The 17694-nt window shown below is 44.2% G+C and overlaps 1 protein-coding gene across 4 annotated transcripts in view; it reads right to left on the bottom strand.

Annotated features, from left to right (window-relative positions):
• Positions 1-8725: 8725 nt before the first annotated feature.
• The window catches only part of EEF1AKMT1 (EEF1A lysine methyltransferase 1), a 28038-nt gene continuing 19069 nt past the window's right edge, over positions 8726-17694 (bottom strand). For 3 of the 4 annotated variants that reach the window (XM_068144192.1, XM_068144209.1, XM_068144200.1), the window contains 4 exons: positions 13618-13771; positions 12655-12737; positions 11726-12006; positions 8726-9705 (listed from right to left, as the gene is read on the bottom strand). In XM_068144192.1, coding sequence (XP_068000293.1) covers positions 9578-9705; positions 11726-12006; positions 12655-12737; positions 13618-13771 — 646 coding nt within the window. In that variant the 3' untranslated portion in view covers positions 8726-9577. Of the gene's footprint in view, positions 9706-11725; positions 12007-12654; positions 12738-13617; positions 13772-14734; positions 14943-17694 lie in introns of those variants that run through there. The other variant, XM_068144217.1, reaches the window with a different exon arrangement.

The raw sequence follows: 17694 nt of genomic DNA, 5'->3' as shown, positions 1-17694 counted from the left end.
CCCCTGTACACTGCATTGGGTAGGCCACACCTTGAGTCCTGTGTCCAGGTCTGGGGCCCTCAGTTTAGGAAAGATGTTGAGTTACTGGAATGTGTCCAGAGAAGGGCAACAAAGGTGGGGAGGGGTTTGGAGCACAAGGCCTATGAGGAGAGACTGAGGGAGCTGGGGTTGGTTAGCCTGGAGGAGACTCAGGGGAGACTTTATTGCTGTCCACAGCTACCTAAAGGGAGGTTGTAACCAGATGGGGGCCAGTCTCTTCTCCCAGGGAACCAGCACCAGAACAAGAGGACACAGTCTCAAGCTGTACCAGGGGAGGTTTAGGCTGGATGTTAGGAAGAAGTTCTTCATAGAAAGAGTGATTTGACATTGGAATGGGCTGCCCAGGAAGATGGTGGTGTCACCACCACTGGAGGTGTTTAGGAAGAGACTGGAGGGGGTGCTTGGTGCCATGATTTAGTTAATTAGATAGTGTTGGATAATAGGTTGGATTTGATGATCTCCAAGGTCTTTTCCAACCTGGTTGATTCTATTCTATTCAAAAAAGGATTGGATGTGGCACTTGGAGCCATGGTTTAGTTGTCAGGAGGTGTTAGGTAATAGGTTGGATTTGATGATCTCTGAGGTCTTTTCCAACCTGGCTGATTCTGTATGATTCTGTGAAAGGCCCTCTGAAGATCATCCAGCTCAACTCTTCCAGAGTATCCTTCCTACCCTTTTTCTGAACGAAAGTGCATTGAGTCAGGCTACAAAATTAGGCATAGATTATGGAATTTTCTTTCTAGAATGACATAATCCAATATATTGGTAAGACAGTTTGTCTTGGGGTTATGAATTTGCTTCAGTGCTTCCACTACCTACACTTCAGATAAAGACTAACTTTTGCTGAGCAATATCACTGAAACAGGCAAACCCTTTCCACAAATTCAGTGGGATTTTAAATGGTTCTTATGCCAAACATTTTATTCACTCTTGAATTTCATGTAATCATTTCACTGCTTATGTCAACCTACAGAAGACCTTCTTTCAATATAAGGTATCTTCAAATCCAAAATCATTCAGTTCATTTGATGGAGTTGAGTGCTGGAGACAGTGTAGAGAAGGGCAATGAAGCTGGGGAAGGACCTGAAAAATAAGACTTATGAAGTGTGACTGAGGGAGCTGGGGATGGTTAGACTGAAAAGAGGAGGCTGCGGGGAGGCCTCATTGCTGTCTACAACTACTTGAAAGGATATTGTGGAGAGGTTAGGGCTGGTCTCTTCTCACAGGTAATTAAGTGATAGAACAAGAGGGAATGGAACCAAGCTGCCACCGGGCAGGTTTACACTGGACCTTAGGAACAATTTTTTCCCATCAAGAGCGGTCAGGGGTTGGAAGGTGCTGCCCAGGGAGATGGTGAAGTCCCCAACCCTGAATGTGTTTAAAGTTTGGATGCGTCCTTGGGAACATGGTTTAGAGGTGAACTTTGAAGAGTAGGGTTCTGGGTTAGACTTGGCAATCCTCAGGGTCTTTTCCAACCAGAATGTTTCTGTGACTTCATGAGCATAGCTACTATATTCTGTTTTGATTTCTATGTGCAGTAAAAAAAACAAGCCCTTAAAGATGCTTACTTGGTCAAGTGGAAGGCGTCCTTGCCCATGGCAAGGGGGTTGGAACTAGATCCTGGAATCATAGAATCACCAGAGTTGGAAGTGGCCTCTAAAGGTCATCTAGTTTAATCCCCCTGCCTCCCCCACCATCCCTTCCCCTTTATCTTCCTAAAGTAGTTCCTGCTCCCCCTACACCAGTCCTGCCTTCATCTTCTCAAAGCAGTTCCTGCTACCCCTCACCCTTTATCTTCCCAAAGCAGCCCCTACTCCCTCTACACCATCTTCCACCCTGCCTCAACAGCTCCTGCCCTACCACCATACTTTTGCACCCATCCCAGAGCTAGGGGCAAGACCCTCAACCAGCCAAGATACCATACAGAGAAGCTCAGCCCCAGTGAGAAGGCACAGCCAGCACCCAGTGATGATATTGGAGTAGTCATCAATCCTGGTCCTAACAGCCGGGGGGCCACCAGGCCCCCCGGCCTTTGTTGTCACCACCACCATCACCCAGTGTGCGCCATGGGCACTCACCAGTGATGAGAGGAGGATCCTCAGCCCAGATGGGCTCAGCTTAGGGCTTCTGCCTTTCCTGGGGGGGATTAAATAGGGGAGTGGGCGGAGAGGGCAAAATGGCCACACCTGGGGTGGGAGGAGACTGTTTGCCTTGTTCTGCCTGCTCCACCTGGTGGTTGCCTTGCTCTGCCTGGTAGTTGTTGCCAGGTGGGGATTGGTCTCTTCTCCCAGGCAATCAGCACTAGAACAAGAGGACACAATCTCAAGCTGTGCCAGGGGAGGTTTAGGCTGGATGTCAGGAAGAAATTCTTCCCAGAAAAAGAGCTTGGCCATTGGAATGTACTGCCCAGGGAGGTGGTGCAGTCACCATCACTGGAAGTGTTTAAAAAGAGCCTGGATGAGGCACTTGGTGCCATAGTTTAGTTGATTAGATGATGTGGGGTGATAGGTTGGACTTGATGATCTCAAAGGTCTTTTCCATAACTGGTTAATTCTGTATTCTGTATTCTATCATATGTGTTGATGAACACCTTCTCATCATACTGCAACAAGTGCAGAGAGCTTCCTATGGCTACATGCAACCTCATGTTATCTTGCTCAGAAGCCCATTTTCCTTTTGAATCCTCACTCTCTTCTTCAACAAACTTCTTAGCTGAGCCATTTTTCTTCCTGATGCAGCTTTCCAGTTAGGTGTCTCTTAAAAGATCATGTTTATATCTTAGTGTGAGCAGCTGCTTGATAATAATTTGTTAGTGAACAACTGCTTATTAATACTTAACAAGAAGAACTACTGGCTACAGAAACGTTTGTTAACCTTCAAAGTATCCTTCCCTATATAGACCCTTTCCACATTACTCATGTGGAAAAGGTTGAGTATTAAATGTAGATTGCCTTTGTTTGGATTTTTTTTTTAAGAGATCATCACATCATGGATTTATATCAGTTTCACTTCAACTGTGGTGTGACATTTTCCAGTTTCCAGCCCTCTGGTTACTGCTGCTGTAGCCCCTTGCCTTTAATTTGCTTTGGGGGAGGGACGGTTCATTGGAGTTGCTTCAAGGCTTCACAAACTGTTGACACAAGGCAGACATGAAATGCCTCATTGAACCAACTCCAGGCCAAATAAATGCAAACAATTCAAAGCTGAAACTATCTGGCAGCTGCAGCTGATTTGAGAAAATTTTTGTTGTGCCAGGAATTTTTTTCCCCCTTCAGTGAGGTTGTCCCTGGAATACATTAGGAGCCACAAAACACAGAACAATATCCTTGGTAAAGAGATTATTTTCTTCTCTGTAGTATCACTTAAGATAGGTTGGAAAATTTGTATAATTCAGGAAGGTTGAGAAAAGCCTGGGGTGCTGGTTTGGTTTACTAGCCAGCCATTACGTGAAGGTGTTTGAATAGGCAGAGGGCTACAGCTGCCAAGTAAACATGAAAGTGCTTGAGGGAGCATAAACGTGAAGGCCGCAAGGGGAAAAGGCTACAGTGTGCTCACAAAGTACCAACCTCCCTGAATCTCGCTGTGGAACAGCCACAACTACCTGGACTAGGGCACAAGAGGGAGAACTAGTCAATCCTAACTGAGTAGTGGCATGAGCTACCAACTGGTTTTGTTGGCCTCCCATCTAAGGAGGCTGCAGAATGTCAGTGTCAACTCAGCTCTGACACTGGCTGACGAGGGGCTTCTGCAACCTGAACTTAGCTGCCTTGGGGCTATGCCATGCACAAGACTCCAGGTTTCCTCTGCCAAGTGTTGCATTCATACTGACAGGAAGGCATTGAGGTGTCCTACTGCTGCACACTGCCTGTTACCTCAGCCAAGAGGCTGAAGCAGATGTGACTTTGCACTACAAAACAGAACATGATGATAACCCCTTGTCAGCCTGTTTCAATAAAAACTGCATCCCTGAGACATCCACAGGAAAGAAAGCAATTCACTACTTGACACTGGAGACTTTTTTCCATCTTATTACAGAAAAAGAAGATGTGCAATATTTCTTAAAGTTACTGTGATGGTACAAAAGTAGAAATTCATCCTGCAGTTTTGTAGCTTGCTTTCTCAGAAACACAGCTACTTCCCTGGAAACAGGTATGACAAAAACAGTTTACATCCCATCACTGATGAAGGCTCTGAATGCTGCTAGTCAAGCTCTGCTTGGGCAGCTGCCTGTAGCAGGCTGTTGAGAGGGAAGCTGGTGGACAAGGGGCTGCTCTGTTGAGTGCATCTACAACAGTAACGTACCCTCATTTTCATAACCATGCATCTTCACAGTGCCTCTTTTCAAAGCCATCTGACCTGCATGTGAGAAGCAGTGGTTGTTTTCTTGGGGATCTGAATTTCTTGGTACAACTGAACGCTGTACTTGTTTGTTGGGTTTTGTTTGGTTGGTTTGTTTTTACAGAAAGGCCTCTAATGATGTTAGCCAAATTGCCTTTGAATTCCAGTGCAGAGAGTGCAACACCATGAATTTACCAAAATGAAGCAGACAACTGAAGGAATCAATAGCAAAGCAGCCACATAGGTGAAGCTTGTATTTGAACAGCACATTCTAATTTAGGTGGGTGGCAGGGGAGGAGTATCATCCCTCTGGCAATTCTACCAGTCCCACTTGAATACTCTACATAACTAAAGCTGCACCAGGGGAAGTTTAGGCTCGCGGTGAGGAGAAAGTTCTTCACCGAGAGAATCAGTCGTCATTGGAATGTGCTGCCCAGGGAGGTGGTGGAGTCACCATGCCTAGAGGTGTTCAGGAGGGGATTGGAGGTGGCATTTGGTACCATGGTCTAGTCATGAGGTCTGTGGTGACAAGTTGGACTTGATGATCTTTGAGGTCTCTTCCAACCTTAGTGATACTGTAAAGTTTCATTGTTTCCATCTGCATGGTATGCAAGAGGTTGAGACAGAGTTGAGACAGTACAAACCAGTTTACGACTGTGAAGTATAGTTTTGTGCTATGCATAACTGGGTGTCAAGAGGGAAGGGACAGCCTCACTTGTGCCCTGTGATAGGACAAGGAGCAATGGATGTGAACTACAGCACAGGAAATGCCACCTCAACATGAGGGAGGTGGTAAGGGTCACGGAGCATTGGAACAGGCTCCCAGAGAGGTTATGGAGTCTCCTTCTTTGGAGACTTTCAAGATCTGTCTGGATGCATTCCTGTGTGACCTGTGCTAGATTCTATGGTCCTGCTCGGGCAGGGGGGTTGGACTCAATGATCTCCAGAGGTCCCTTCCAACCCCTATTACTCTGTGAACCTATGATTTAACATTGTGGTTTGCTGTATTTTGAAACTGGCTACAAAAAGGTAATGATGTAGCCCACTGAATGACAGCTAAATTCAGCTGTATTGCACCTGAGGACATTCACTTTCACAGGGGATTCTGGCATTATTATTGGGCTCAGCAGCAAGGATGGTTTCTGGTTTGAAAGGCAAAACTCTGTATCAGCTGTGGGCTCACAGTGACTGTCAGAAGAGCCCAGTCTCCGTTCTACCCACAAACTGCTCTAGTTCTCTCATTTTAACAGCATCTACTACCAGTCTGATAGAAACCAAGGCACAAGGAACAGAAAGAAAATTATCATCAGGAAACTCAGGAACAATACACAGGGAGGGGAGAAGAAAGAGGAAACAGCAGAATATGTGAGGAGGGAAAAGCCTTAGGAAGTGAGTAGATGTCCTGGAAAATGGGGAAGAGAGCAACAGTGGCTTGGATGGATATTTATCACAGAACTGTTTTGGTTGGAAAAGACCTCTGAGCCCAGCTGTTGACCTAACACCACCACAGCCATTAAATCGTGTGCTGAAGTGTCATGTACATGCATTCTGAACACCAGTTATGAACCACTGCTGTATCCAGCTCAGGAAACACAATCCTCTGGGCACCGTGAGAAGATTACATCCATCCACATTATTCCTGCTCATTTGTTTACTCCACCAGATTGGAAAATCTGCATCTAAACAGCAGAAATGCACAGAAACATGAGTATTAGCTCTACCTTGTTGAAAAGCTTGTCTCACAAGCTTAAGTTTTTTCCATTACAAAATAAATGTCTTCATATGTATTTTAGGTGCTTTGTTTTGTAGCTGCAGCATTACTGTTGGCCTTTCACACAATCCTGCCCTATACACTGCACTAGTTAGGCCACACCTCGAGTACTGTGTCCAGTTCTGGGCCCCTCAGTTTAGGAAGGATGTTGACTTGCTGGAACGAGTCCAGAGAAGGGCAACGAAGTTGGTGAGGGGCTTGGAACACAAGCCCTATGAGGAGAGACTGAGGGAGCTGAAGGGGGGTTGTAAACAGGCAGAGGTTGTTCTCTTCTCCCAGGCAGCCAGCACCAGAACAAGAGGACACAGTCTCAGGCTGCGCCAGGGGAAGTTCAGGCTGGAGGTCAGGAGGAAGTTTTACACAGAGAGAGTGATTGCCCATTGGAATGGACTGCCGGGGGAGGTGGTGGAGTCGCCGTCACTGGAGGTGTTCAGGAGGAGACTTGACAGGGTGCTTGGTTACATGGGTTAGTTGATTAGGTGGTGTTGGGTGATAGGTTGGACGCAATGATCTTGAAGGTCTCTTCCAACCTGGTTTATTCTATTCTATTCTATTCTATTCTATTCTATTCTATTCTATTCTATTCTATTCTATTCTATTCTATTCTATTCTATTCTACCATGTGAATATGGCATATATTTATAGCAGATAAAACTGCTGAGTTCCTTGCAATTTCTGAACCAGGTTTCACCCCAAAATATCTTAATAGCATAGTCAAAAGATCACAGTATCACAGTATAACTAAGGTTGGAAAGGACCTCGAGGATCATCGAGTCCAACCTATCAACACAGACCCCATGACTAGACCATGGCACCAAGTGCCACATCCAATCTCCTCTTGAACACCACCAGGGACGATGACTCCACCACCTCCCTGGGCAGCCTGTTCCAATGACGAATGACTCGCTCGGTGAAGAACTTTCTCCTCACCTCAAGTCTAAACCTCCCCTGGCGCAGCTTGAGACTGTGTCCCCTTGTTCTGGTGCTGGTTGCCTGGGAGAAGAGACCAACCCCTTCCTGGCTACAACCACCCCTCAGGTAGTTGTAGAGGGCAATGAGGTCACCCCTGAGCCTCCTCTTCTCCAGGCTAAACAATCCCAGCTCCCTCAGCCTCTCCTCATAGGGCTTGTGCTCAAGGCCTCTCCCCAGCCTTGTTGCCCTTCTCTGGACACGCTCAAGTGTTTTGATGTCCTTCTTAAACTGAGGGGCCCAGAACTGGACACAGTACTCAAGGTGTGGCCTAACCAATGCAGAGTACAGGGGCACAATGACTTCCCTGCTCCTGCTGGCCACACTATTCTTAATGCAGGCCAGAATGCCATTTGCCCTTTTGGCCACCTGGGCACACTGCTGGCTCATATTCAGGCGGCTGTCGATCAGCACCCCCAGGTCCCTCTCTGTTTGGGAGCTCTCCAGCCACTCCGACCCCAGCCTGTAGCTCTGCATGGGATTGCCGTAGCCAAAGTGCAGCACTCGGCACTTGGACTTGTTGAATGCCATCCCATTGGACTCTGCCCATCTGTCCAGTCAGTCAAGGTCCCTCTGCAGAGCCTTTCTACCCTCTAACTGACTAACATCTGCTCCTAGATTAGTCAAAGTTGGCTTGAAAAACTCCCAGTTACCAAATACCGCTACTATCCCAAAAGTTTTTCAAATGCATCATCTATTTTGATTGGAATTGATTAAAATATAGCTCAAATCTTGTATTTAGAGTTTAACCTTTGTCTGTTAGAAACAGTGGAAGTTTACCAATACATTGTTTTGTACCTCAGTGGCTTTCTAAGTTTCAACAGTTTCTAAGATGCTTCTGCTCTACTGCTCTGCTGCTGTCTATGGAACAGGAGACTGCTAAAACTGGGCAGCTGGAGAAAAAGGACTGTTCTTGTAACCACAAATTTGACATACCTATAAATCATCTTTAGCTTGACACTGAAATCTGCTAAAAAGCAGGAACTCTATTTAATCCACTCTATTATAATCCAAGATTTAAGGAACTAACATGTATATGTCACATGACTACCTAAGTACCCCATGACCAACAGCAAGAGAGGTGAGAACCCACAAACACAGTCTGAAGCACTAATGCAAGGATCACCTGATGTGTTGCATTTGTATTTAGTAATTAGTTCATTTCCCAGGTGATTTGGCCTGATGTAGAGGATTCTTAATGCAAGCAAAGCTAATGGGGAAATCCTTTACATGCTTTTTGAAAGCAGGCATTAGGTTTGTAGCACCTCTGGAGATTAGCTGAATGAGTAAATGGAACAGCCTACACGTGTGTGGGGTTTTAAAGACCAGGATTTTGTGTTGTGTTGACACATGAAAATCACAAAACAAATGCACTGTACTTCTGCAAAGAGGTGTTCCAACAACTTACATTACTTTCATACAGCATACATAGGTATACACAGGTTTATGTGGGGGGAGGTGATGACAAGACAGGTCTTATCTTTTACAAAAACAAAGCCTAGGTTTGTGACAAGGCTTTAGAGAAAAGACAAACTAATAATTACAAGGTTTTAAAAAGCTAGTCTGGCAGCAATAGTGGAGACTAGGTCTTACTTGGCAACTGGTAGGTAGTTCTGATTATTATCAAAAGCAACTGGAGAGGCCTTCCAGAAGGAGACCTATTTTTGGCTATTCTTTATAAAAAAAAGAACAGCCTCCTGGATAATGAATCTGAAAATACTTGACACATTCAGAACAAACATCTCTTCATCCTTTCACTAAGGGAGCATCTCTCAAGAACGAAAGGAGACCACTTTCATGCTCTTTCAACCATCCATTTAGGTGCCAGCTCATCAGTTCTGATATGATGATTTGGATCTCTGTAAGGCAAGCAGGTATGTGTTGTTAACCAGTGTTGTTAACCGGGCTGGAGGTTAGGAAGAAGTTCTACAGAGAGAGAGTGATTGCCCATTGGAATGGACTGCCTGGGGAGGTGGTGGAGTCACCATCACTGGAGGTGTTCAGGAGGTGACTTGATGGGGTGCTTGGTTGCATGGTTTAGTTGATTAGGTGGGTTGGATGATAGATTGGACGCGATGATCTTGAAGGTCTCTTCCAACCTGGTCTGGTCTGGTCTATTCTATTCTATTCTATTCTATTCTAAGTCACTTCAGAGAGGTCACCAAAAAGTCCTTGAATGGCAAAACCCACCAGTCAGAATGAAGCTCTTTGCAGGGAAGTTCCCTTTAGCAAGCACCTGTATTGTTTGGTCACCATTTACCTAACAGGTAAGAAAGAACCCACAGTAACTGCAAATGCTTGCAGCTTTAAAAGAAGGGGTGGTGCACTGGTTTGATTAAAAGCTAGCCCAGAAAACAGCCCTGGGAGCTGAGTATTTCAGCCTTGAGAATTGTAGAATCACAGATGAAAAAAAAAACCAGAAAGGAGCTTGACTGAAAGAAGTTGTAGATCTTATGAGAATCAGTCCAGTCCAGAAGCATAGTTCACATAACATCGAAATTCATTGGCTAGATTTCGTGAATGTTTTGGAATAAACTTGCACATCTTCACACCAAGATGCTTTGCTGCCTGTTCCTCCATGATTGCACCTGCAGCAAAAAAAAAAGCCAACAACCACCAGCATTTGATGAGAAACCCAGAATGTTTAATACCTCTTCCCAAATGCACACATTAAAAGCGTGTTTTTTTTTGTTAAGGAAGGAAGCAAGGCTTGAAGCAGCAACACTGTCAGCTCTCCTGCACAACTGAACCTACTGGGAAATTTAGAATCCATCTGAAAGAACATCCCAATGAAAGTAGTGTCTGAGAAGTTCCATAAAAATAGGTAGAGGGCAAGATCAGTGTCCCTTTTATAGAAAACAGGAGCGTGAATTCCATCTTCCTGCCACATGCCCAAGAAATTCCATGGTAGGGAGCCATGGGAAATGCAAACAGATGACATACACTCTGCCACTTAAACAAACCGCCGTGTGGTATTTACAGTTACCGCCGAGAACCACTGCTCCGAGCAGCATTACTCAAACTCTGTAAACTGAAGGACCACCTATCCATTTTAGGAAAAAAATTTCTAAGACCCACCCTTGTGCATGACTGCCTGTGATGGGTTACACCCATCCTGGAAGCAGGGTGGGGGAGGGCTTGTGAGAGCACTGCCCCTCCCTGCAGGGGGCTTTCCCCCTGGGAAACTAAGTTAGTCTGTTCCACTCCCCCTCCCTGCCCAGCAAGGCTATAAAATGGAGGATACTGCAGCCATTAGGTCTCCTGGCCCCTGCCTTTTGCCTGGACGAGGACTGCCACTGGTTCCCCTGCTTCTCTGCCACTGGTTCCCCTGCTTCTCTGCCACGTGGTCCTCCCTGCTGTACCCATGCCTTTCCAAAGGACTGGGTTTGTGTTTCATATTTCTTTTTTTTTCCCCCCATCCATCCTTGTTCCTTACCCTTGTGAACCCTGTTATTGTTACATATATATATATGTATGTATGTATATATACACACACACACACATATATACACTGTTAAAAGAAAATTATTTACCTCTCTACTTCCAAGCCAAATCCAAATTATTTCTTGGTGGATTTCTTCCTTCCCTTTCTTTTCCTCTCTATTGGGAAAGAGGAGGGGGGAGCAGGGGAGGGATACTCAGCCTGGCCCCCATCTGAGCTCTGAAGTCCCACACTGCCATGTGCAATTAAACAAAAAGAGTGGGCTTTCTATAGCCATGTATTGTTTTACTGGCTCTGGCCAGCCTGATCTAGTGTGGGGTGTCCTTGCTCATGGCAGGGGGGTTGGAACTAGGTGATCCTTGTGGTCCCTTCCAACCCTGACTGATACTATGATACTTTATTTTGCCTGCTTGGTTGCCTTCCCTTGAATTATATGCATATGACACTAACAGTAAGTTGCACCTATGTTTGTCATACCTCAATTTCAATCATTGCAGTTACAGAAAAAGAAGAAAAGTATTTCTGCAGTTTTGCAATATGACCTTCTATAATCAATGCTTATCAATGCTTGGAAGAACCTAAAGGGCAGGTGTCAGAAGGGTGGGGCCAGTTTGTCAGTCATGTTCAGGAAGAGGACAAGGTACAACAGGCACAAGCTAGAACACAGGAAGTTCTGTGAAACACAGGGAAAATCCTTCTTTACTTCAAGGGTGACAGAGCACTGGAACAGGCTGCCCAGAGAGGTTGTGGACTCTTCCTCTCTAGTGACTCAAAATCTGCCTGGACATGTTTCTGTGCAACCTGATCTAGGTGAACCTGCTTTAGCAGGGGAGTTGGACTAGATGATCCCCAGAGGTCCCTTCCAACCTCTACCTCCTGTGATTTTAGTACTCAGAAATTTAGTAAAACTTGTAATGCTGTATGGAAAGAGGAATGACTTCAACTGTTAAAATCCACATGCCTTCAGTTTAAAATACAGTTTGAACCAAAAGTATATAATACTTAGGATAGATATTCCTTCTTGAATTAATGATAAATTAATGATAAATTAATGATAAATTAATTCAAGTCCTGTTGAGTTAGCATTTTTCTCACTTGAGGAAGTTTGCCCTTTGAGAGACAGAAAAAGATGCTTAATGGTGACCTAATGTTTTTACTAATTATACCTGTGCAAAGCAGAATCTTTCCTTTTGTTAAGTATTTGATGGTCTCTGCAGTTTTCTGAAGACATTCCTCAGACAGATAGGGTGGATCTGCTATGACAATGTCAAAACTGTGTGGCAGGAGATGTTCAGGTAAGTTCAAAGGGTGGTTGTAATCATAGAAGATGAATTCTTCTCCATATACAGAAAATCTTCTGTCATACTCCAGTATACAGACTGAGAAATCTTTACCATCCTGTTCTTTCAGTTTCTGGTACACACTTGGTGCACTAACACATGCTATCCTGAAAAAAAAGAGACAGTACCTTAATATATTCATTTAAAAGGCAAACAACAATAACAAAAAACCCTACATCAGTCTTCTGGGCTCCTTTGGGAAAATATTTTACACCTTAGTTAAAAAAATGCAAGCCACTCTTCCTCCATTCTGACAAATAATTACATAAATAACAGTTTTAAGTATTAAAGCTGCTATCTATCTCTTCAACCCCTATGCTACACAGAGACTTGAAGCTTAACTTACAGAGAGAATTCTTGTTTCAGTACATGTACTTGAAAACTTAAAATTAAAACCAACTCCTTAGAGAAATAGGAAGAGAACCAAGTTTCTCCATCTGTTCTACAGAAAGATTGTATGAAAAGAGAGAAAAGATTTACAAGTCACTAATATGCTCTGGAGCAATTTCTATTTCTCAAAAAACCAGAAAGATGCACAGCAAACTTTTACAGGGCAAAGCCAAAAGCCTACAACATTCAGCAACATGCTAAATGGTAAGACTAGTATCAACTATTAATAAAGAACAGCAAAACACTTCTTCAACAGCTCAGCTGAAGTGCAATGAGTACTGAACTGCATACTCTATCTATAAGCTAGAAGCAAAACGCTGACAGAAAAGACATGTTAAATATACAACAGAATTACTAAAACCTACCTGCCACCTTTTCCAGCCGCCACAACCACCTCATTAGCCAGGCATGATGCAGTTTCATCGCTGTACCAAAACTGGCTCAGTTGCTGAGAAAGATAATGTACAATTACAAACAACACTGAATACAAACAACATTGAATCTTCTGACTCTGCTATGTACAGGTAGGTGTGAGGAGTCCTATTTATGGAAAACCAAAATCCATAGCAACTTGTCAGTTCACAAACTGTGAAGCTGGAAAGGTGACTATTTTCCTGAGAGTCTTTACTTCTCTAATCCAGCAACACAGAGCAGGCTGCTTACACTGTGCGCTTCCAAAGCATTTGCTGCAGCGTCAGGCAAACCAAGCAACGCAGAGTTTGCTGATGAGGTTAGTTCAAACCCAATCTGCAGATGCGTGATACTTACATACCCTTAAATTGAGTTACTTCAGTGGGACAGGAAAAAGCAACTTGAAAAGTGAAGGAAACAAAGGACAAAACTACTAAATCAGAAGAGTCCCAAAAAAAATGAAGAATAAAAACCACAGAAGAAAAAGAGCAGCAAAGCAGCCCCCCACAAAAACAAAGGAATAGAACACAGAAATAAATACGATGCGAAAGCAAAGATCACTTGATCTTGTTTACACTGTGATTGTCTCAAACTCAGGGAAGAATCTTTACTACCTTCACAAGCCAGGCTGGAGTTAAAATTTACAGAAGGTGTAGGTGCTTCTGTTGGCAACTTTATTCCCTCTCTGCAATCTGAATTTGTACACCCCACACACATGTACAGACAACTATACCTACATTTAATATTAAAACAAAGATCCCTATGCTGTTAGTGTCCGTGAATAGTTTGATTTTACAGCTCCAGAAACATCTTGAGTGGTCCTTTTTTAAATTTAATTTCATTATCCAGCTACAAAAGAAGCTTGGTAAAGGCTACTCCTCTAACTGCTCCATTCACTGAAGTTTATCGTTTCTTACCCAGTCTTCTTCTATTGAGCCAATGGAATATTGATTAAACTCCTGGGAGGTCTTCATGCCCTCTCTCTTCTGCTGTTCCAGATAGAACTCCTGGAGGGCAGCCAGCGTGTGGGATGAAAGCTGGGGAATGTCATCATCATCATCATCCATTTTTCTAGACAATAACCAGAGGGGGGGAAACAAAAATTAATTCAGTGAACCCTTTTCAATGGTAAATGGTTTTAGTAACAGCGTAGTCTCCTGAGGTAAACCAACCTCCACCAACAACATAGACTTAGTCTAACAGCTAACTTGTAGGCAAACCTCCTAACACGAGAAAACATACTCCTTCAACTTAGGAGCTCTTAAACCAGTGGGAAGCAGACTGCAAATATCACGTCTCCAGAGAGAATTCAGGAAGTGCAGCAACACTGTTCCCTTTCTACACAACACAGATCTGGCTTGTGTTCTTACTGGAAAGTTGTAATTACAGTTCTTGATTTCCTCAATCCATACACTTTTTTGGTATAAGCTTGCAGAAACAAAGCCACCTTCAGTGGATTTGGCAAATCCTAAAGATCTTTTTCCCCTTCCCTCCTAGAAATAACAATAGCTACTGGTCATTCCTTCCCATGTTCGAACATCACACAATTCTGACTCAAAATGCAGGGTAACAGCATTCTAGGAACAGCATCGCCCGGCTTTAACTTCCACATCAAAAAAAATCCTCTGAATGCCAGAAACCTTCTACGATGACAAGCAAGCAAGAAGCTCAAGATGTTTATCTAAGGTAACACTACTCGTGTGCACTGTGTGCAAAACACGGACGTCACTCGTACCAAAACGACACGGTGCACACCAGCGGGAACGCACCGCCGTTCGCAAGAAACTCTTGCACTGCGATACTGCACAGCGTCGCCGAACCCCGCTCGGCACAGGCAGCTCAGCCGCACCTCCCAGGGAGAGCCGAAGCGTTTGTGTCCTTCCAGAAGAGACAGTGCCATCTCGTGGGACAAAGAGGACGAAGAAAGGAACCTGGCATGGGAGACCTACTGGAGAAAACGGGAAGCGTCTCCTCTCAAGAAACGAATTTTCTCCGAACCTGAACTAAGAACTAGTACATTAGCAAAGACCTTACCAGAACTTGGAACTAGGCGTTCGCTTGTGTTTGTCCAGAAGTCACCAAAAGAACCGTGTGCCATCTGAACTGGGAGCAACTCCAAAAGTTCACTATAATTTGAAGTATGGTCGCTCACAGTTTATCTTCTCCTCATTCCCTCCCTTACTCCAGAATGGATGGCGTCCTGCCCTTCCACCCTCCCCGCTGCTCACCCCAGCAGGGCTTTCAAGACATTTCCTAAAACAAAGCTTCTCCCTGCTTTCTGAACAAGTGGTACCATTAAGCTGCCACTGTGAGATGACTCATTAGTATTCATTAATTACTCTGCCATTCAGCTGCAAGCGGCTTTCCCAGAGCAGCATTTAGTGACCTTCTGGCTTCTCAGGCGAGGCTGGTCACAGAGGGAATCATTCAGAACCTGAAGACCCACCACCTATGCCATCAGCCTCACACAGAGAATGCTGGAGCCAAGACAAGGTGTTTAAGAGCAGGCTGGATGAGGCTCTGACCAGCCTGATCTACTGTGGGGTGTCCCTGCCCATGGCAGGGGGGTTGGAACTAGATGATCCTTGTGGTCCCTTCCAACCCTGACTGATACTATGATACCCAGGAAAACCAAAAGTGCTTATTTTACCTCAAGTTTTTTATTGAATAAAACGTCTATGTACTAAAATGAATTATTAGATTACATATTACAGTATTTACTACAGAAAAGACTGCAAGTTCACATAGGTAATACAGCTTCTAGCAACAATGCTCTAACGATACACAATGCTACAATCCATTTCAGACCCCATGCAAGAACTTTTTTTGTAGTTAGGACAGATGTTAGACGTTCAAAAACCACTCCTCATCTCACAGCTTGCTTTGAGTGCATCATACATGTAGTGATCTGGTTTGCTGTTATCCCTTAGGCAAGAACACATCTATGCTTTGACACTAAGAAACTGAAACAGATGCAAACTTGAGGCCAAAGTCAAAAGCTTACAATTGTTACCTTACGTTCAGTGAGCCCATGGAGACATTTGTAAGGACTAAAAACTATGCCCATGAAATGAATCCCTCATAGATACTCCTGAGGAAGCATTATCCATCATTTCAGTAAATAAAAAGGCAGATGGACATAGACTTTGTTTTCTTTTTTAAGAACTTTTGTTTGAAATGTTAATACTCTTCCTTTCAGTTTGTAAACTCGAGTCTTAGGAACGAAGCAGCAATTAACTGTGAGGCTGCAAACAGAAGTAACTCAGAACATATGGTAGGAATATTATGTGCATCTATTAAGAACGCCTTCAAAACACAAGGTACTTTCCCAACCATACCTATATTGTCTACATGTACTGCCCTAGGTCATTAGCAGGAAGGCATTTTCATGCTCAAGAACTACCTCAGAAAACTGTTAAAGTGAGTGAGTTTATGTGAACAAGATTTGTAAATTCCTTTGGCTTCAACAGTGAAAGTTCTACTGTTTGAGAGAATCACACAAACATCCAGCTTGGAAAAGACCCTCAGGATCACCAAGTCCAACCAATAACCCTACCCTACAAAGTTCACCCCTAAACCATATCCCCAAGCACCACATCCAAACGACCCTTAAACACATCCAGGGTTGGCAACTCAACCACCTCCCTGAGCAGCTCGTTCCAATCCCTGACCACTCTTTCTGTGAATTTTTTTTTCCTAATGTCCAGTCTAAACCTACCCAGTGGTAACTTGAGGCCAATCCCTCTTGTTCTATCACTAATTACCTGTGAGAAGAGACCAGCACCAGCCTTTCCACAATATCCTTTCAGGTAGTTGTAGACAGCAATGAGGTCTCCCCTCAGCCTCCTCTTTTCCAAACTAACCAGCCCCAGCTCCTTGAGTCGCTCTTTATAAGATTTATTCTCCAAGCCCTTCTCCAACTTTGTTGCCCTCCTCTGCATTTGCTCCAGCACCTCCACATCTCTCCTGTATTGAGGTGCCCAAAAGTGGACACAATACTCAAGGTGTGGCCTCACCAGAGCTGAGTACAAGGGGACAATCACCTCCCTGCTGCTGCTGGACACAGCATTTCTGATACAAGCCAGGAAAATCCCTGTATATCCATTCCAGGAAGTTCACTACTGAAGCTCCAGCTGGCTCATCTGCACTTGCCTCCGGCCCTAGGTCCCTCCACAACCAGCATTCATTCTGTCCTCACACTGGAGGACAGGGCTGCATTTCAAGAATGCCCTGGGATTCAGAGCATCCAGAACACAGACAGTGCTAATACAGCACTACATATTTATTGGGAGTATTATTAGGAATACAAGGTTTAAAACCATCAACATGGCTTATCTTCTTTATTACTAATTCTTAATTAGGCACAGATGCAACACATAAGCTAAAAACAATGAAGAAATCACATCTCCAAGAACAGATCTGGAACAGCACATGCAGAGTTTGGAAAAAGAAGACTTATGGTGAAGCCAAAGTTCATCTAAAGGAAAGAAGGGAAAAAAGCTCCCATTGATGGACAAAATTTGAAATTGATGGACAAAAATTGAAGCTATCTGCTAGACCTGAACTTTCTGATGAATCTGCAGTTGTGGGACAACATAAGATACAGGACATTAAATTGCCGGTTGCTTCTCAGACTGTGCATCACAGACAATACAGAACCAACCGTGACTCTTTGTTGCCCATTCAGAATCTGATTCATCAGTTGGAGAGTCAGAAAGTCATCAGCAAAACTCATTCACCTTTCAACAGTCCAGTGTGGCCTGTGCGGAAGCAGAATGGAGACTGGCGTCTGACGGTAGACTACCGAGCCCTAAATGAAGTGACACCACCTATGAGTGCAGCAGTACCAGACATGATGGAGCTACAGTATGAGCTGGAATCCAAAGAGGCCAAATGGTATGCTACCATAGACATTGCTAATGCATTTTTCTCTATTCCCATAGCAGAGGAATGCAGGCCTCAGTTTGCTTTCACCTGGAGAGGAATCCAGTACA

The sequence above is a fragment of the Melanerpes formicivorus genome, unplaced genomic scaffold (assembly GCF_026170545.1).
Source record: "Melanerpes formicivorus ecotype bairdi unplaced genomic scaffold, bMelFor1.0.p_v2 SCAF_1, whole genome shotgun sequence".
In the NCBI taxonomy this organism is placed as follows: Eukaryota; Metazoa; Chordata; class Aves; order Piciformes; family Picidae; genus Melanerpes; species Melanerpes formicivorus.
Note: the sequence above shows the minus strand (reverse complement) of the source record. Positions and strands in the feature narration are given on the sequence as shown.